Below are 21,238 nucleotides of genomic sequence, written 5' to 3' on the forward strand. Positions count from 1 at the left end.
GGGTTCTGTCCTGGTGGCGGTTGGAGGGGCGGGGCTCAAGGGCGTAGGAGCGGGAAGTGGAAGAGATGCGGTGGAGGGCATCGTCGACCACGTCGGGGGGGGAAATTGCGGTCCTTGAAGAAGGAGGCCAACTGTAACTGTTCTTGCCTTGCTACATTCTCATCAATTTAATTGCAAAGAATCACTTGCAGTAATTTTCTTTCTCCTCATATATTGCACTTTCATGTCACTGTACTAGGGACACATTTCTAAGCTTCAGACAGGTCAGTAAATACAAGCCTAGCCACGTCGCATGAACAAATTAAAAAAAACTCCGTGATTGCACAATCCTTTATCCAAAATTCCAAAATCCAAAAAGCTCCAAAATCCGAAGATTTTTCATGACGTTTTTTTCTGTATAACACGGTTGTTTGGCTTGCGAACAGGTGACCCAACTCCACACCCACTCTACCCATGTCACTCACATGTGACATGGCAGCATGGCCCAGCACTGGCAGCTGTCAATTGTGTCCCTGCGAGCATACTAGTCACACATGGTTCTGCTGTTCGATATTTTTTTTTTAAATTTCACTGTGAAAATATCATTTATTTCAAAATCTGAAAAATTCCGAAATCCAAAAAACAACTGGCCCCAAGGATTTCGGATAAAGGATGGTGTACCTGTATTTAGACTTCCAGGCGGTATGTATGTGATAAGGTGTCAAGTCAAATGTTATTCTAGAAAGTAAAAGCTCAAAAATGTAGGGAATAGCATATAATCATGGAGAGAAGACTGGCTGGCTAACAAAAGGTAGAGAGTAAGCATAAATGTGTCACAGACATCATTGCTGGGTCCTCAACTGTTTACAATGCATAAGTATATCTGACTTAGATGAAAGCATGGTTACCAATATTGCTAATGACTCAAAAGTCAGTAGGGAAGTAAGTTGTAAAGAGGATACCAAAAAAGGTATCGATAGCTTAATTGCGGGGGGGAAAAAGTGACAAATTGTGAACTTTTTTGATAAGAATAATGAAAGAAAGGGATTTTATCTGAATGGTGAGTGATCACAGAACTCAGATGCAGAGGAATCTGGGCACCCTCGTACATAAATTGCACAAGGTTAGTATTGAAGAACAGCAAGCAATTAGGAAAGCTTAGAAAATGTTATCATTTATTCAAAAGTAGGATGGTGGATTTCAGAAAATTAACGGGTGGCCTAATTTGAACGTATACAATCCTGAAGGATCTTCACAGGTTAGATGTGGAGAGAATATTTCATTTTATGGGAGTATTTGGAACTAAGGAATCACTGCATAAAAATCAAGAGTTCAATGGTCAAATGGTTCTCGGAAGTTGAGATGGGCCACAGTCCTCGAGAGTTGGGACAGTCTCATGGCCATGGCAGCAGCTGAAGTATTGGCATTGATGGGGTGATTTTGAAGAGGAAACTTCCTGGGTCCAGTCCGTGGCACAGGGCTCCTTGGTACTGCGTCCTCAGGGAATGGTTTAGCAGTTGCTGAGTGTGACAGTGTCCTGTAGCTATGTGAGAAATCAAGATGCCATGTATGGAATAAAAAATGAAATTTGTCCTAACCTTGTATGGTTTATTTCTTCTTATAAATTTTGCAATTAAAATGGCACCGGCTTATGGTTGCATACACATGTTAATGTATTTTCATAAATACATATAACAATGAATTACTATTAAAACAGTGTTGAGGTGAGACTCCTTCAAACTCCATCCCTGAGAAGCTGTTGGAAGCTGAGTCCTTACATATTTTAAGTTAACAATAGATAGACCTTTGTTAAGCAAATGGGTGAAAGGTTGTCAGTAGTAAGTGGGAATGTGGGTTTGAAATTACAATCAGATCAGCCATAATCTTATTGAATTGCCTATTCCTGCTCCTTATTCATATCTAAATTTTTATGTCTGACATTGTCTTGATTTTAGGTTTCTAATATTCTCAGTCCTCTTTTTACTCAGAGTTTAACAATGTCAGCTTGAATTTTCAGTATGCGCTGCCAACAGACAAGAACCTCAAAAATAGTTAAAACCTTACAAAATTATATTGGAGTTATTAAACCATGATCTTTGTACGAGAAAGTGAAGGTTACATGTTACTAGATGAAAAACATTTGGGTAGTTTTTAGTATATTGACCAACATTCTTCCTTCCATCATCACAAAAAGTAATAGTTCATTGATCTTGTACTTCACACAGAGGGTGGTGCGTGTATGGAATGAACTGCCAGAGGAAGTGGTGGAGGCTGGTACAATTGCAACATTTAAGAGGCATTTGGATGGGTATATGAATAGGAATGGTTAGGAGGGATACGGGTCGGGTGCTGGCAGGTGGGACTAGATTGGGTTGGGATATCTGGTCGGCATGGACGGGTTGTACCAAAAGGTCTGTTTCCATGCTGTACATGTCTATGACTCTAACAGACAAGAACCTCATAAATAGTTAAAAACTTACAAAATTATATCAGAGTTATTAAACCATGATCTTTGTACAAGAAAGTGAAGGTTACATGTTACAATATGAAAGAAATTTGGGTGGTTTTTAGTATATTGACCAATATTCTTCCTTCCATCATCACCAAAGGTAATAGATCATTGATCTTGTTGTTTACATCATAACAATATGCTGTTAAAAATGTTTAGCATGTTAGGAGTTGGGGTGTCTCATCAGCTCTCTGAAAAGCCAGCAGGAGACCCACACTGCCTCCTTAAGACAGGCCTGTTGAATTCAATGGCAATCTGGCATTGGCAGGGTCACCAGCAGACCTTTGACTAGAATTAAGATATCAGGGACTGACACCATGTCCACCTCAGCACTAAGGAAGAGGCCATCCCTTCTCCCAGTAGAACACTGAGGATTATAAAGGACCAAATTGTGAGGTATGGGAAGAAGTATATGTGGGATTGGGATTGAAGGAGAGAGAGAGGAGCACAAGTGTTGTAAGCAAGGTCAGGAGGTGATTCTCAGTGAGATCTCCCTTTCCTGGGTGCAGTCTCAATCGAGCACTATAATGGCCTTTACCATGCTGAAGGAAATTTCAGTGGAGGCAGAAAGCCATCTAGATTTGGGTACGCCAACAACTCACCTAATTATGTAGCCTTCTTGGAGCCAAGCTCAGCATCTCTGGAAACACAGGATTGCACCTTTAGTGTATGGAATATTTTGAAATACTTCTGAGATAAATATACAAATCTTAGTTTTCAATAAAGCAAGATTTTTTCAGAACCATTAAGCCGAAGCTCAAGTATTAATGTCTAATTTCCTGGAGTTTCGCAGCTATTACGGGGCTGCAGAGTATAATTGGATGCTAGTGGAAATTAACAACGTTCAATGTTACAATGCTGCATAGGTAAACATTATTCACATTGCTTAGAAATGGTCGGCGATCTAAACAATGGCTAGCACCTGTGGATATACATATTAAAGGCCACGGCACCTGTGTCGCCTATGTGTTTACACGGTGCTGGAACTCCCATATCGAGGACAATTAACTCACATAAAAATCCTTTCCAAGTACTTAATGCAGTCTGGCAGTCAGTTATTTTTATGTGCGCCTAAATCTACATTGTTCATCATTTCAAGCTCTTATTGTGCACTGACAATAATCCTTTTTCAATCATGCTTCCATGTGCTCAGCAATTCTTTTATTTGTGTTATCAACTGTCTTGTATAAGCCTGTACTGTGACACCGACAAGAGTATTATTCTGGGCCTCCCTGCTTTACAGATTCTGCTCTACTTTCTCGCTAGACCTTTAAATAGCATTAAGTGGTGATGATGAAGAACTTGAGCAACATCTCATTCCAATTGCTGAAATAGCAATGTGAATTTCAACTGCTGCAGAATTATTAAAGACTAGCATCAAGGTGGTCTGTACTCTAGTTACACTTCAACAACTGAGGCAAATATAACTACATGTGGATGCATTTTGTCACAATTAAATCAAAACTGAGAAAACTGAGACACAGTACCTACTCTGGATATCTCTCGTATTGTTTTAGCAATTACTGCTAGACTGTTGAGTTACCCTATCTAAAAATCATTAGACTCGAGAGTGTAGTTGTGGAAGATTCTCCAGCTCCTTGGATGCTGCCTGACCTGCTGTGCTTTTCTAGCACTATACTCTCGACTCTGAGCTCCAACATCTGCACTCCTCAGTTTCTCTTAGAAATCATTAGACCATAAATACTAGAGACCAAGTAAGTCATACTGCATGTCATCTTGACTTGTGCGTTTGGAAATCCCATCCAAGGTTGATTGAGATTATACAGCAACATGAATCATCGCACTGACTGTGAGGGGATCTTGGTAACATTTTTATAACCAGTTAGTGGCTATCCTTCCAAATTGGGAGGCATTGGATGAAAAGTAAGAAAAGTTCAGGTTAGAAGCAGGTGCAATTTAAAATGTGAAAGTACAGCATTGGTGCAAGGAGGAAATTAAAGTAAGAGGGAAAGTAGAGGCTCTTCATTTTATTATATTTTAAAACCTGGTAGTGTTTATTTTAATGTGTGTGTCTGCAATAAAACGTTCTTAAATGGTACAGGTAACAAAATTACACACTGTTCATTAAAAAAAAAGGCTTGCAAATGCACAAACTTTTAAAATCTGAATGTAAGATTATTTGATGCAATATTTTGACAGAAACATCATTATTGAGCCTGCTAGGGTTGTGTGAAGTGCTTGCTTCAGAACCTCACACTGCAGCATTCACCTGCTTATTACATTTTTTTCTTAAAAGGGTAATGCTGCGTGATCAAACAGTGTTGGGGAAGGCAGGGATTACATCAAAATAGAATTGGAGAGGGAAATAATACACTCCACTCACCTGCTTATTACAGGAGGGCCCATGGTCGCGCTCTGATTCAAGTAGGGGGCGTGGGCAGGAGGTGCCAAACTCAGCGGCTCTCTCCTTCGTCTGCCTCTGGCAGTGCATGTCCAAAAAAAATAATCCGCATATTTTTGCCTGGACTAAATTAAATCTTAAAAAAAAACTCCCTAAAACCTGCATTAATAATATCCCGAAACAACTACCATGCAAAATAATCCAGTGATTAGTTTTTTTTTGCAAAATAGAGAGCGGCAGTTCATACATGAAGAAATGAAAAGTTTGATTCAACTGACCTGATCGATTGGATTTCTTGAGCTGTCGGTGATGGAAGTTCCTGACCGTGCACTGCTGCAGCCCTTGCGCTGGGTATACTCGCCTGACCAGGGTTTAAACTGAGTCGATTGTGTAGTAAGGAACACTGTGCTGTGCTCACTCTCACTGCGGCAGGCTGATCCCACCATAGTTCGGACATGAAGAAACCCAAATCATTTCTTTGCAGTTGCCTGCTCCCAATGTCAGTGCGGTGCGGCTGGAGGCGGAGTCCCGATTGTAATTTTCGCTCATCCCACTATTTAAAACAGTCGAACCGAAGTCAAGAAACTTTGGCACAAGCATTCGAGATAGCAGACTGAAAAGGAAAAAAAACTCTGAAGCACACTTGCTTTCTAGTCAAACAAGAGTGTTGGCATAAAACAAGGGGGTTTCAGGCAAGGACACCCTTTTCAGTAAATTTTGAGTTATTTTGAAGTTCCCCCTTCAGGAATTTATACTTTTGAGTTTAGAAAAGTATCCCTCTCCGCAATGTGTACAACCATAGCAACTTGCATTTACATAGCACCTATGTAATAAAAACGTTTCAAGGTACTTCACAGTAGACATTACCAGAGAAAGATTATCAGCTGCAGAAGGACATATTTGGACTAGTGTTGAGAAAAAACTTTGTCAATGTGTAGTAGAACCTCCACCACCAGGTGGCGATAGTGAAGGTGGGAGTCAAACAGGGGAGCTCAAGCAGTTTTCCAGGACCTTCACCAGCAAATGGCAATGGTGAAGAAGGGCAGCTGGAGCAGTGGACACAGAGTCTTCGTCATAGAGTCATTCAGTACTGAAACAGACCTTTCAGTCCAACCAGTCCATGCCAACCATAATCCCAAACTAAACTTGTCCCACCTACCTGCACTTTGCCCGGTACCCACCAAACATTTATTATTCATTTATCTAACTAAATGTCTTTTAACATTGTAACTCTGAAATAAAAATGTCTTTAGGAAAAGACAGATGGAAAAAAGGAACAGATAAACAAAAGATTCCTCAACCCAAATGTAAAAATCAGCCTTCATTCCATTATTTAATATTAAAGTATTAAATAACTTCCTTATTAAATGTTAATTTCCTTTTACGTTTATAATGGCCTAATCCCATTGGAATAGAGAATCGCTGCATCATGAAGTTTGGGCTTTCTGTTTGTTCGAGTCTCATGCTACGTTCATTGGGTAGTCAGCAGGATTCTACAGCACAGGCATCAAGTTAAGCTGGATGAGGTTGAAAGACACCTGACTGAGATGGAGCAGATGGTAATGGCAATGTTTCTGAGAGAGAGAGAGAGAGGGACTCTTGAAGTCTCAGGAATTGGCAGAGGAAATTGGACCTTTAGGCCAAACCCAGGCAGATGCTTTCTATGTGCATTATATTAACGCTATAGTGGAAGGAAATGGTCTCTTATTTGGATATTTTCCTTGCTGATGAGAAGGAAGCTGGACAGATTTGGGATAAGACCGGAAACAACCAATGATTTGAGCGATTGAGGACTGGATTGAGGACAGCTCATTGTGCCATCCAGTGGCTTCAACGTGAGTAAACAGGTGGCATTTCTGATGAAGATATGTGTGGGGAAATCTGTTGGGAGATATTTGGAAGAGGTATAGGTGTTTAACGAATTCCTCAGTGGATCTTTGAGATACTGACAAATGGCTTTTGGGAACAGCCATAGCTGGTCACAGCATCAGCAGAAGCTTTATGCATACAAGCAAGCTGATTGGCCAGACCTGGTTTCTGTATCCTTGGAACTGGTAAAGTTGCCTCTTTGATCCCTCTTCCAACCATCAAGCAGGGAAAGGTAAGTGAAGGGCAGCCTAGCAGAAGAGTGAGAGATGGGAATATCCAGATGAAGTTCAGGAGGTAGGATAGTAACAAAACTCAGTTATCTTTCTTTGAAGCCAGGATCATATCATCAAAATTAAGGGGAAAGATTAGACTCCTAAGGCCAGAAAGAGGTGGCCATCAGGGAGGTGACCACTGGCACAGTCAAAGATGTAAACCTCAAGCTAATGAGGCAGGTGAAACATTGACCTGCTCTGACTACTGCCCACAGGCATCTCTGAAGGATATATAAGCTGATAATGGTTTGGCCAACAAGTGCTGATGTTAGCCCTGACTCCAGAGCCTCTAACTCAGAGTTAGATAGCTACCACAGCATGACAAGATCTTGATACCTGTGGCGCTGTGTGTGAAGAAGGCATTACCAGAGGTTATTAAATATCATCATCAAGAATCCAATAGAAAATTTGGAAGAAAAGTTTCTCCCTAAAGGGCAGTGAGAATGCAGAACTCACTATCATAGGGAGTCATGATTTAGAGGTGCCAGTGTTGGACTGGAGTGTACAAAGTTAAAAATCACACAACACCAGGTTGTAGTCCAACAGGTTTATTTGGAAGCACTAGCTTTGGGAGCGCTGCTCCTTCATTGGGAGCTAGTGCTTAAAAATAAACCTGTTGGACTATAACCTGGTGTTGTGTGATTTTTATCATACGGATTGTCTTTTGTTTCTTTCTACTTTCATGGGATGTGGACAGTGTAGGCTTGGGAACATTTATTGCCCATTCCTTATAGCTTTGGACATGGTGGTAATTAGCGTCTTGAACCACGACAATCCAAATGGTGTATGTACACCAACAATGCCATGAGGGAGAGAGAGATCCAGGATGTTGACTCAGGGATGATGAAGTCACAAGTCAGCTAGGATGCTTGGAAGATAAGTTAAATGATGGAATGCTGCCATGCATTTCTGTCCTTGTTCATTTAGGCCATGGAAAGTGCCACTGAATAAGTCTTCATGAATTACTGCACTGTATCTTGTAGATGGTACACTACTCTCTCATTGTGCGGCAGTGGTGGTACCTGTTTTGTCCTGAATGATGTTGAGTTTCTGATGTGTTGCTGGAGGTGCAGGCAAGTAGAAAGTATTCCATTCCACCCCTGATTTGTGCCTTTTAGGTGGGGGTCATGCTGTGGAGAGTTAGAAAATGACTTACTCCCCACAAAATCTCAACCTCTGATCTATTCTTATGACCATAGTGTTTATATGGCTGCTCCGGTCCAGTTTAATTTCTGATCAATGATATAGCTCAAGATATTGATAGTGGGAGATTCCTCAATGGCAATGCCATAGAATGTGAAGGAAAGGTAGTTAGATTCTTTTTGTTGGGTATGATCATTGTCTAAATGTGCACAGTGTGAATGATACTTGTCACTTATCAACCTAGCCTGAATGTTGTCCAGGTCTTGCTTCATCTGGACACAGATTGCTTCACTATTTGAGGAGTTATGAATGGCGCTGAAGCTGCACTGATGGAAACAAGTAGCATAGAAGTATTTAAGTATAAAAACATTTGAGAGAGAGAGAGGGAATAGAGGTTACAATGATAAGGAACAATGAAAGGAGGCTTGAGGGAAGCATAAATATTAGTATGACCCAGCTGGTCCAAACAGCTTGTTTCCGAGCCATATAAACTATATATAAATATAATCCTATGCAATCCGCACAGTTACACTAATATCTGTTGAAATTGTGTGTTAAATCTATATGTAATCCTATATAAACTATATATAAATATAATCCTATGCAATCTGCTCAGTCACACTAATATCTGTTGAAATTGTGTGTTAAATTCTGCTTGGGGCTGGCACGATCTTCTAGTTTGTGTCACTGAACCAAGCGGCTAGAAAAGTGATGGTGGCCATGCTGGTGCTGAGGGAGAGAATTCCCCTTTTGTGTATGTCATTGCCATGAATGTGTTACTCACTCAAGTGATCTGATCTTTATCCATCACTGCAAAGACTCTGACATCTTCCCATAGAAACAGAGGTTCGTATAATGCCTTCTCTCCGTGCCTGCTCTTCACTTACCTGCTAAAAGCCCTAATCTCAACTGAAAGATTAAGAGATACAGCTGGTCTGCTTTTTAAGGAAATTCTTTAAATCATTAACCAGCTTTTCTGATGCTGCAGTAATATTGCCCTCATCCTGTTTGAAAAAAATAGTTATAGCCCCAAATGCACTGTGCTTGGAAAGATTTGGAAAAGTGAGCATAAGTCTTGGATCACTGCAACTCTGTCCAAAATGTGAAATCTAAGTAAAAGTATTTGTGCATTTGTGCGTGTTTGTGTGTATGTATATGTCTGAGCAGTGAACAACACCATTCTTCACTTAACAGTAATTTGATTGGACGACACAACCAGCATACTGCATCAGCATCACAATTAAAAGAACACAAGGCTTCATTGACTGGTGCCAATATAAGCATCATAATCATGTGATAATCTAATTAGTGTAATGCTGCCAGTGTGATATATTCCAAATTACTTGGCACATCTGGTTGGACTGAAGTGGGACTAAAGCCTTTTTCTTCATTTACAGCCTGTATAGGCTCATGAATACCTCTGTCGCCGGGAGTTTTAAGTTTCTGAAACAACGAACAAACAAAACTTTGTTCTATAACTTGGTAATCACTTGCAAGCGCAAGGGTTAAGCTTTGGATGTTGTCTGGATCTCCCTTTTAAATATCAATACAAGCAGAGCTGTTAATAGCCTCAGTGGTTTGATTGAACTTAAACCTTACTTTCTCATGATGCAAAAATCAAGAGTTGTGACAACTATTATTGTCTTAACATGCAAATATTACAAGAGGTTAGCAAAAATGGAATACAGACATGTTACATCTCTTGGCCCAATTATTCTTTTCACCGGTAACCTTATTTCAACATTCGGAAGGGACTCAAAGATGTATGTTGTTGAGTTGGCCAATGAATATTCAATTAGTTCCTCCAGTTACAAAATAGTTCAGTATTACTGTATGCTATGATTGCATTAAATATCACTGTTAACCTAGATCATAAGACCATGATCTATAATAAATAAATTCAAAATACTAGTAGTGGAAATGAAAGCTTATTAAAATGGTAAAAGGCAATTCTCATTATGATGGAAAAGTAATAAGAACTTGAAACATGGAAATAGAGAGAGGAGTTGGAATAGGAAGGGGAGCTAGCTCATCCCTCCTCACCCATATGGGCGTATCCTGCATTTGGATCATAACAAATGGAGACCATTGCCAATGGAGTGATAGCAACACAGTTCAGCAGAAGCATGGCCGAGGAAGATGCTTATATCATCATCTGCAACTGCAAGTTATAGTCTCAGCTGTTAAACAAACTTGAATGTGATTTTCAATAAATGTAATCAAGTGATTGTTATTAGTACAGGGACAGGGACAAAGATTGTGATTTTCAGGGGCTGAGCTTTCTGAGCGGGTAATTAAGCCAGTTATAGCTTGAAAAGCTTATAAAACTTTTCCAAAAAACCCTCTTGGGAAAAAGAAAAGCAGTAAGATTGACACATTGCCCAAAGATGGCAGAATATATGAAGCCATTCTCTCCGCACAACAACATCTTCTACAAGCATTTGCTACAATTACTGGTATTGGCCAAGTAGCCAGGATGCAGAAAGCAAGCAAGCCATATGGGAATTACAGTCTGTTGTACCAATCGCAAAGCTGTCATGTGTTCTGAAACAAAAATACAAATTACTGGAAAAGCACAGCAGGTTTGGCAGCATCTGTGTAGAAAAATCAGGGTTAATGTTTCGGGTTGAGTGACCCTTCTTCAGAGGGGTTCTTGTCAAGCAGTTGTCAAATAATCCCTCCCAGTCAAGAGTTTGCTGCTGGAAAAGCACAGCAGGTCAGGCAGCATCTGAGGAGCAGAAGAATCGACGTTTCGGGCAAAAGCCCTTCATCAGGAATGAGGCCTCATGAGGATGGCCTCAACAGTGATCTTAGGTTCATGTTGCACGACATGTAACCCCATGATACAGTACTGTGTAAAATCTTACTTACTGTTCTATGTTGACACCATCACCTTCAGAACTTGTTATTATCTCTCAACTTTGGTTTGTACAGTTTCAGAGTATGTGTTACTTTGGTTAGACCCCTGTCATGCGACTCTAATGCCCATCATGTTATTCCAGTAATTTGGTTTGTCTCTAGCACCATCCTATTTTTGATTTTTTTGTAATTATTAATTAGATCATAGGTCATCTCCTCACTTGCTATCATCTGTTGCTACTTTACTCACACCACCTGACACTTTTGATCCCCTGCAAAGACTATTCAATCTGTCAACACTCCCCTCACAATATTTGTATTTATCTTTTGACACGTTTAATAACCAGGAATAATCTTACTATTATCTTTTTGCATAATAAGGCTGTGTCTGTGTGCTTCCTTCCACTTCATGTGACAAAGGAGCAGTGCTCAGAAAGCTTGTGATTTCAAATAAACATGTTGGACTAGAACCTGGTGTCATGTGACTTCTGACTTTGTCCATCCCAGTCCAACCCTGGCACCTCCACATCATGAACAGCAAAAACACCAGCATATAATAGAACATTCATCCTTGGAATGTAGCTAAGACAATTCTGGATGGAAATTGCATCTTTTACCTGGAGGACCTGAGTTGTCCAGAATTACTAGGGTGATCAGTATGCACGGATCCAAACATTGTGACCATTCACAAGATACCAATTACAGCAAATGAGACTGTGTATACTCACCATGAATCAGACCAGGATATACAACATTTTCTTTTTCAAAAGTATACTTTATTCATAAATAATTTGATGGTCTGTACAATTGGTCATGCCATACGTATGTAAACATTTACATACAGAGATCAAAACTTATCATTTTTATACAGGTCTGTACATTTTTCAATCATATGCCCATATAATTAGCTGAGGCGTCAGCAGAGCCCAAATGACTGCATGGGCCCCCTGTTCTTCATTAGGCAGGCAGACTTTACACAGTGGTCTTTCCCCACCACGCCTTGGCGCTTCACCAAGTTGATGATCCTCCAGGCACAGTTGATGTTCGCCTCGGTGTGCGTCCCGGGGAACAGACCGTAGAGCACGGAGTCCCGCGTCACGGCGCTGCTCGGGACGAACCTCGACAAACACCACTGCAGAAAGTTCTGGCGATAAGGCATTCTGCCAAATGGCTTTGACAGTCTGCTCAGGGAACCGCTCGATAGGATCCGCCCTCTCCTTTTCCCGAAGGGTCTCAAGGACACTACGTGCTGACCACTTCCTAATGGACTTGTGGCCAAAGGTGTTTTAATGAAGGGTCCTGCCTGAAACATCAACTCTCCTGTTCCTCTGATGCTACTTAACCTGCTGTGCTTTTTCCAGCTCCACATTTTATTGACTCTGACTTTCCAGCATCTGCAGTCCTCACTATCTGCAGGGCATATAACAATTGTACCAAGACAGAATCGATGCCATAGGAAAATTCAAAGGAAGATGCAATTCCATCAATCAACTTTCCCAGAAAGTGCAAGGTTCACTTGAGCTAGATGATATGGAATGCAATGTAAATTAGCACTCAGATTGGTGCACTTCTGTTATGTACATGCTGAAGAAAATAGCACAGTGAGGATACTTTTGGACCAAAAATGTATAACATTTTTCTAAAGAGATGCCCACACAGAATTCCAACATTATCCATTCTTCATTTCAGCAAAGGGAGACAAAGGGATTGATTAACAGGAGACAAAATAAAGAACGGGAGTATGCTTGTAAGAAACATAAACAAAAAATAACAACTTCAATAGTTCTGTTATTGAAGGTTAGTTAAGACAAATGTAAGTACCTTAAAGTCAGAAATAGAAGGAGTTATCATAGAGAATAAATGAATGGCAGAAGAATTTACACATATTTTGGTGCTATCTTCACAATAGAGAATGCAAATAATGTCTCAAAAATGTTGGCGAAAAAACATCACAAGGGTTTAGTGAGAGGAAGGAACTGAAGGAAATCAGCATTAATAAAGATGTAGTGTTGGGGAAATTGATAGCATTAAAGGCTGATAAATCCCAAATGGCCATAAACTACATTGATAGTCCACAAGTAGTTGAGGAAGCATCCCTGGAAGTAATGGATGCATTGGCAGTCATCTTTCAAAATTTTCTAGACGCTGGAACAGTTCCTATGAATTGAGGATAGCAAATGTAGCCACACTACTTGAATGACATAGAGACAAAACTGGGGATTGTAGACAAGTTAGCCAGACATTAGTAGTAGGGAAAATACTAGAGCTCATTATTAAAGATGTAATAGCAGAGCACTTAGAAAACAGTGACGGTATCAGACAGAGTCTGAGCATGGATTATGAAAGGGAAATAATGCTTGACAAATCTACTGGAATTGTTTGAAGACTAACTAGTAGAATTGATGAGAGGGAGCTAATGGATGTGGTTTTTTTGGATTTTTAGAAGGCTTTTGATGAAGACCCATACAGGACATTAGCATGCAAAATTAAAGTACACAGATTTGGTGTGTACTGGTTGGCAGACAGGAAACAAAGACTAAATGGGTCTCTTCACCAAATGTCCAAATGTTAGGCAATGGCTGTTGGGGTACTACTAGGATTGGTACTAGGACCCTAGCTATTCATAATATGTATGAATGATTTAGATGATTTAAATGTAATGTCTCCAAGTTTAAAGGTGAGGAGGATGAAGAGATGTTGCAATGGATTTGGACAGGCTGAATGAGTGACCAAATGCATGACAGATGCCACATAATGTGGAAAATTGTAGGTTATTCACTTTGGTAGTGAAAACTGGAAGCCAGACTATTACTGGGACGGTAATACATTGGGAAAAAGGGAGGTGCAACAAGATCTGGGTCTTCTTGTACACCAATCACTGAAAGTAAGCATGCAGGTGCAGCAAGTAGTGAAGAAGGAAAATGGTATATTATCCTTCATTGCGAGAGGATTCAAGGGCAGGATTAGAGATGTGCTGTTACAATTGTACAGGACTTTGGTGGGACCACACTTGGAGCATTGTGTGCAGTCTTAGTCTCCTTTGAATCATAGAATCCCTCCAAGATGGGCGGCATGGTGACTCAGTGGTTAGCACTGCTACCTCATAGTGCCAGGGACCATGGTTCAATTCCATCCTATCGTAATTGTCTGTGTGGAGTTTGCACATTCTCCCCATATCTGCATGGGTTTCCTATAGGTGCTCCAATTTCCTCCCACAAAACAAAGATGTGCAAGTTAGGTGAATTGGCCATGCTAAATTGCCCACAGTGTTCAGGGATGTGTAATATAGGTGCATTAGTCAGAGGTAAATGTTGAGTAATAAGGCAGGAGAATGGGTCTGGGTGGGTTAATCTTCAGAAGGTCGGTGTGGACTTGTTGGGCTGAAGGGCCTGTTTCCACACTACAGGAATTCAGTTTTAGTGTCCTTACCTGAAGGGGATGTTTAAGCTACATACGGATTGAAATTTATTGAATGGCTGGACTGATTTGTGAATAGAAACTGAATCAGTTTGGACTATATTCATAGAATTTAGAAAGATGATGGGAGATTTCATAGAAACCTATAAAGATTCTAACCAGGGCACAGTTTAAGGACATAGGGTAGACTATTTAGGACTGAGATGAGGATATCTCAGAAGGTGGTGAGTCTGTGGAATTTCCTTGCCATAGAAAGTAGTTCAGGTGAAAGAATTGAATGTTCTCAAGGAAGAATTATATATAGTGCTTAGAGCTAAAGTGATAGAAAAACATTTAGAGAGAAAGCAGGAGCATGGTTGAATGATCAGGTTATAATTGAATGGTGGCGTAGTAGTGAGGGCTGAATAGCCTACCCTGATCCTATTTTCAATGGTTCTATTAGAGAAACTGAATCTTAAATTCACAGGAAGTAAATTCTTTTCCAAGTTTGGAAAATATTGCTGGCACCCCTGACAGTGTGTTCTGGACACCTACCATTTACCCGTTGCATCTCCTTTGAACTTTCCACCTATCAATAAATACATGCCCCCAAGTATGAGACTTTTCAACTCTGGGAAAAAGATTCTGACTGTCAACCCTATCTATGTTCTCATGATTTTATAGACTTCTTTTTGAGTGGGAGCAGCGGCCGAGTAAAGGCGAACCCGGGAGACTACAGCTAAGGTAAAACAGTTTGTTTCAAAATTACTTACCTGTAGGTTCTATGTTCTATGTTCTATGTTCTTTCAAGTCTCCCCTCAGCCTCCGCTCCTCCAGAGAAAATAATTCTAGTTTTTTTAGCATGTCTTTATGGTTCAGGCCTCTAATCCAGCCAGCCACCTGATAGACCTCTTCTGCACCCTCTCCAAAGCCTCCACATCCTTCCTGGGATGTGGCAACCAGAATTTAAGGCAATACTCTAAGTGTGGCCTAACTAAAGTTTTATGAAGCTGCAACATGACATCCTGACTCTTGTACTCAATGCCCCAATCAACAAAAGGCAAGCATGTCATATGCCTTCTTTACCACCCTATCTACTTGTGTAGCCACTTGCAGGGAACTATTGACTTGCACCCCAAGATCCCTCTGTATGTCAATGCTGTTCAAGATTCTGCCTTAACCTTTTTCTTAATATTTGATCTCCCAAAGTGCACCACCGCACACTTGCCCGGATTAAACTCCATCTGCCATTTGTCTGCCCATATCTGGAATAGATCTATATCCCTATGTATCCTTTGACAACCTTCTACATTATGCCACAAGTCCACTGATCTTTGTGTCGTCTGCAAATTTGCTAAACCACACATCTACATTTTCATCCAATATATCCCAAATAGCAGAGATCCCAGTACAGATCTCTGCAGAACACCACTAGTCATGGACCTCCAACCATAAAAACACCCTTCCACCACTACCATCTGCCATCTATGGGACAAGGCAATTCTGAATTCGAAAGGCCGGGTCCCTGTGGATCCCATGCATCTTAATCTTCTGTATGAGCATACCTTGAGGGGCCTTGTCATAAACCTTACTAAAATTCATGTAGACAACAGCCACTGCTCATCAATCAACTTTGTCACCTCCTTGAAAAATTCAGTCAAGTTAGTAAGCCATGACCTGTCTTGCACAAAGCCATGCTGACTGTCCTAATTAGGCCATGTTTTTCCAAATGCATGTAAATCCTATATCTATAAGATCCCCCCAGTAGCTTCCCAACCACCAACGTGAGACTCACTAGTCTACAGTTTCCTTGATTATCCCTATTTCCCTTCTTGAAAACAGGAACAAAATTAACTACTTGCCAGTCCTCCGGGACCTCTCCAGTGAGGATACAACGATCCTAGTCAAGACCTGAGCGATCTCCTCTCTTGCCCCTCACAATACCCTGGAGTAGATCCCATTGGGTCCTGGGGGCTTATCCACTTAATGCTCTTCAAGAAACCCAACACCACTTCTTTCTTGATCTCAAAATGCCCTAGCATGTCAGCATGCTCCACACAAATCTCACTTGGCTCTATCTTTGGCTCTATCTATTCAGGTTATGGGATCTGTCCCAAACAGACAAAGTTGAAGATGTAAGATAAAAGCTCTTCAAGACAAAGAAGATGTGCAAAAAATGTCAGAATTTTAAAACTTTAAGTAGCAACCTTAAGTACCAACCTTTCCTAACAAAGCATTGTTGTTGGTGCTAATAAGTCTGAATAATAACCTGGATGAAACCACATGACCCACTGCATGCTACAAAGAGGAAGCATATTGTAATTTGAGATTCAGTAATCTATAACTGCTAGTTGTAATGTGAGCAGTGAAAAAAATCTGTTTGAAATTTTAAGTAATCTGAATCCATATTATTGTGTATTTCAAATAACAAGACATACGGCACCATTTCAGTACTGAGATGCTATTTGTTCATTCAGAAGCCTCACTACTGATATCCCACTCTGCTATCTAAGGCTAACAGTCAATTCATCAACATCTCAAGAACACTGAACATGGAAGTCAGAGCAGGTACCTGGCATCTTGCTGCTTGCTCTAAAGGACCTTCATGTTTGACACTGGGCATGCTCCATGAACACTGGCCCTATGCACCCTATATTCACTGACATTGGTAACCGATATGTGCTAGCTTCTAAGAACCCTCATGGAACATCTCTGATCCACTTTCAGGGTGCTTATACATCTCCAGACTGTTTACTTGCTGTCTTAGTGCTCACTCACTCTAAGCCTACCTGGTTAATCACAGGATATCTGCCTAGCATTGCCTTGCCATTTGTGAATTGATCACTCTGCCAAAGCTACAAGGCTTACATTATTGCAGTATTGCCATGTCAAGTTAGGAATCTTGTCATGGTTAACAGCAGATCTCAGTCAAGTCAAGGAAGATAGGCTTCATTCAGGCAGTAAGTAAGACAAACACAAAACATAACGCATAAGAAAGAAGGATAAAGATACAAGTTACTATTTACCCTGGTACTGAAGAAAAACTCAACGGTGACAATTCTCAACATTAACATCTGAGCGGGTAATTGGCCTCTCCAGCTCCTAGGGCCTCCACCTTGGCCAGCAAATCAAGAGCAGTCTCTGATATCAGTCCAGGGGCAAGTACATAGTCAGTTAACAATTTGGGGCAGTCAGAGTCAGGACCCTTTCCTCATATGGGGCGATGAAGCTGAACATCGGGGTATGTCTTGACTCTTTCTGCCCTATTGTGGGTTGTTTTCTTCCTGGAATAGGAGAGGGGCAGGTATGCAGGGAGATGAAAGTGGGTGACACATCTGTTACAATTCAGCCATTTGATGGAATGCTCCCCAATTGCCTGGATGAGTGCAGCTCCAATATCACTCAAGAGGCTGAATAGCACCCAGGACAAAGCAGCCTGTATTTATACACTACTTACCAGCTTACAGATACAAGGGTCTTGTGGTGGCGTCTATACATCATCCAAGTTTCAGAACCACACAGAAGAGTCATTGAGTGCTAAAGATCTACTGGGTACCCAGGAAAAGGCCCTTCAGTCCACACCAGTCAGTAACTACCACTTAACTATTCTATTCCCATTTTCTAGTGCCTGGCCATAGCTTCATATGCCTTGGGCAAGTGCATATCTAAGTACTTCTTAAATATTATGAGGGTTTCTGCTTCTACTATTCTTACAAGCTGTGAGTTCCAGATTCCCACCACCTTCTGGTTAAAAAAAGTCTTTCCTCCCATTCGCTCCAAACCTTCTGCCTTTATCTTAAAGCTATGCCCCGGTCAGTGATCCCTCCATCACAAGGAAAATTTTCTTCCTGTCTACCCTATCTATACTTCTCATAATTCAATACATCTCAATCGTGTCTCCTCTCAGTCTCCTTTGCTGTAAGAAAGGCTTATGCCCGAAACGTCGATTCTCCTGTTCCTTGGATGCTGCCTGACCTGCTGCGCTTTTCCAGCAACACATTTTCAGCTCTGATCTCCAGCATCTGCAGCCCTCACTTTCTCCTTTGCTGTAAGGGCAACCGTCCCACTCTATCCAATCTCTTTTCATTATTGAGTTGGAAAGATGACTGCTTTATACACAAGGATCTTGGTATCAGCACAGATGTCATGGTAAACACTACCTGTACAATCCAAAGGACAAGAGCATCTGATACACCACCTGAAGTCCCCTGCAGGCCACTTACCATCCTGACTTGAAAATATATCCAAACTATTGCTGGGTGAAAAATCCTGGAACTTCCTTTCTGGCAACACTGTGGATACATCTACCTTATATGGATTGTAGCAATATACCTTCACAGGGCAAATTAGGCAAGGGCGATAAATGCTGGCCTCACCAGTGATGCCTATAACATGGGAAAGAATATTGAAAAACATGTTGTGAGACTTCCCTCCAAGATTAAGGTATAAAAACAGGGGGATGCCTTTGCATTTGAGCCATCAGTAATAGCCAAACTGTGGTAAGTTTTGAACAAAATCTGCAGTAAATCTTTTTCATCTTGACTTTGTAGAAATAACAGTCTTTCTGGTTAGAAAATACTGAAAATACTCACATGGCAAGATAAATAGAATTGACATTTCAGGTCCATGAACCTTTTCTCAGATCTCTTTGAATTTGAGGCAATTGTTTGATTTTCTGATGAGCTGTGGTAAATCATGAGTTGAAGTCTTGATTTCTACATCTAGATCTATTCAGTAATTTTATAAGAATAATTATTAGTCTGCATTGATTGGGTAGCTGAAGTAATTGTCAGCAATAGTTGATACCTTACAGAGCCTAAATGAGGAAGAATTCAATTCAGCAATAACCCAGTAAATATATATCTCAATACAAGGTGCTCTGAAAATAAGCTTAACATCTACATCAGTCCAATCTTACAGCAATCTGTTATCAGACCTCCTGATGTGATCTATAATGTTTGTGCTGTGAAGCACTGGACCATTTTATTACATTACAGGCACAAAATGCACATTTTTTAAAGGCACTTACCTGAAACTGTTTTTGCTAATTTCGTCCCTGTTAATTAACTTCACTACTTAAAGCTTAGGTCTACATTAGTGACAAAGAACAGTATTATGGAACAGAAGCTTGTCACTCATGATAAATTAGGAATTTTTTTCATAAAAATTATACAGCCTCAGTTTAAGGGCTCTTGTGGTGGAATGGTAGTGTCCTTACCTCTGGGTTAATAGACATGGATTCATATCTCACATTCCAGAGGGGTGTCATAACATCTCTGAACAGGTTGATTAGGAAGATAGGGACTCTCGTGGTGCAGTTACAGTGTCCCTATCTCTGGGTTAGAAAGCCTGAGTTCAAGTCCTACATATTCTTGAGATATGTCATAATATGTCTAAACATATTGATTGAGAACTAAAATAAAACATAGAACTGAAGATGTTGGAAATCTGAATCAAACATAGAAACTCAGCAGGTCTGGCAGCATTTGTGGAGAAAAAGACAGAACTAATGTTTCTTCAGAATTTATATTTAAATTGCAGCTTTAAGTAATCAAGGTGTAAGTGATCTTGTGAAGGTTAATTGTTTCAGGTGATTTTGTATGTGTGCAAATACATTAGCCCAGATCAGTCGTGTGTTCGTTGATAATGCCCACAAAAAATTTCTACATGATCATATTGTGATTTGTCAGTAATATTTGAGAAGATTTTTAGCTCAGGTTGAGGTTCTGGTTGTAAGTTTGCTCGCTGCGCTGGAAGGTTTATTTTCAAACGCTGTTGAAAGATGATGTTACCTAGTATGGTGATACTAGGTAACATCATCAGTGAGCCTTCAATGAAGCACTGGTGTTATGTCCCGCTTTCTGTTTATGTGTTTTAGTTTCTTAAGGTGGGTGATATCATTTACGATTCTTTTCCTCAGAGGCTGGTAGATGGGATCCAAATCGATGTCTTTATTCTTGGAGTTCCGGTTAGAATGCCATGCCTCTAGGAATTGCCTTGTGTGTCTCTGTTTAGCCTGTCCCAACAAATAGTGCTCCCAACTACTCAGCCCAACTTTGGGCTGTTATGCGGATGATGCCAGACAGGTCATCCCTCTCTTCACCACCTACCACCATGCACCCTCCTCCCCAACCCCACCCCCAAGATTCTCCATATTTCTTTTTACTTCAAATTATTCCAATAACATTTCTCTACTCACTCTGACAATGTGGAGACTCATCACATTGAAGTTCAACTTTCCTCTCTCCCAATGAACCTTGACCTTACACCTTAATGCTACCCACCCTGCTCCTTCAACTGAGGCTTGGGGTACTGCCAACAAGCTCTCCCCCAGAAGCCTGCCATGAAAGTCACGGTGTTGTGAGGGAACACCAAACCACATGCTCTTCTTTGTTGTTTGGTATCTCCTCATAACACTGTGAGTCACACACACACTCACTCACACACACACACACACACACACATACACACCTATCCTTGTCCCTACCTGTGGGTAATGTTTCCTCTTTTACCATCCTGACTCTCCCACCTTTTGACAGGGATGCCACCACTAAACCTACAGCAACCCCCCTCCCCCATACAGCCTCCTTAACAACTGATGCACATACAGCCAGGACTGTATTCTGTCCAGATCTCTGACCAGACCCCAATTGCTCTCTTTATAGTCCATCAATTCACAACACGTTATTTCCATGACTGCTGCTGCTGACTCTACAAGACTCTTGCCTAATTCCTGAACTCTAGTTAGACAGATCCCCAATCAAAATCCCAAGGAAATGGCTGACAACGGCTAAGCCTCTGGACTTTTGACAAAGGGATTACTAATTGGGATGAATTGGGTCCAATCGG

General features: G+C 40.8%; 1 protein-coding gene across 5 annotated transcripts in view; it reads right to left on the bottom strand.

Moving 5' to 3' along the window:
* The window catches only part of osgin2 (oxidative stress induced growth inhibitor family member 2), a 61,922-nt gene that overhangs the window by 30,897 nt on the left and 9,787 nt on the right, over positions 1-21,238 (bottom strand). For 2 of the 5 annotated variants that reach the window (XM_043688122.1, XM_043688118.1), the window contains exons 3-4: positions 5,129-5,403; positions 4,833-4,928 (exon numbers count right to left, since the gene is read on the bottom strand). In XM_043688122.1, coding sequence (XP_043544057.1) covers positions 4,833-4,928; positions 5,129-5,296 — 264 coding nt within the window. In that variant the 5' untranslated portion in view covers positions 5,297-5,403. Of the gene's footprint in view, positions 1-3,090; positions 3,129-4,832; positions 4,929-5,128; positions 5,682-21,238 lie in introns of those variants that run through there. The other 3 variants (XM_043688119.1, XM_043688123.1, XM_043688121.1) reach the window with 3 other exon arrangements.

The sequence above is a fragment of the Chiloscyllium plagiosum genome, chromosome 4 (assembly GCF_004010195.1).
Source record: "Chiloscyllium plagiosum isolate BGI_BamShark_2017 chromosome 4, ASM401019v2, whole genome shotgun sequence".
Classification (NCBI taxonomy): Eukaryota; Metazoa; Chordata; class Chondrichthyes; order Orectolobiformes; family Hemiscylliidae; genus Chiloscyllium; species Chiloscyllium plagiosum.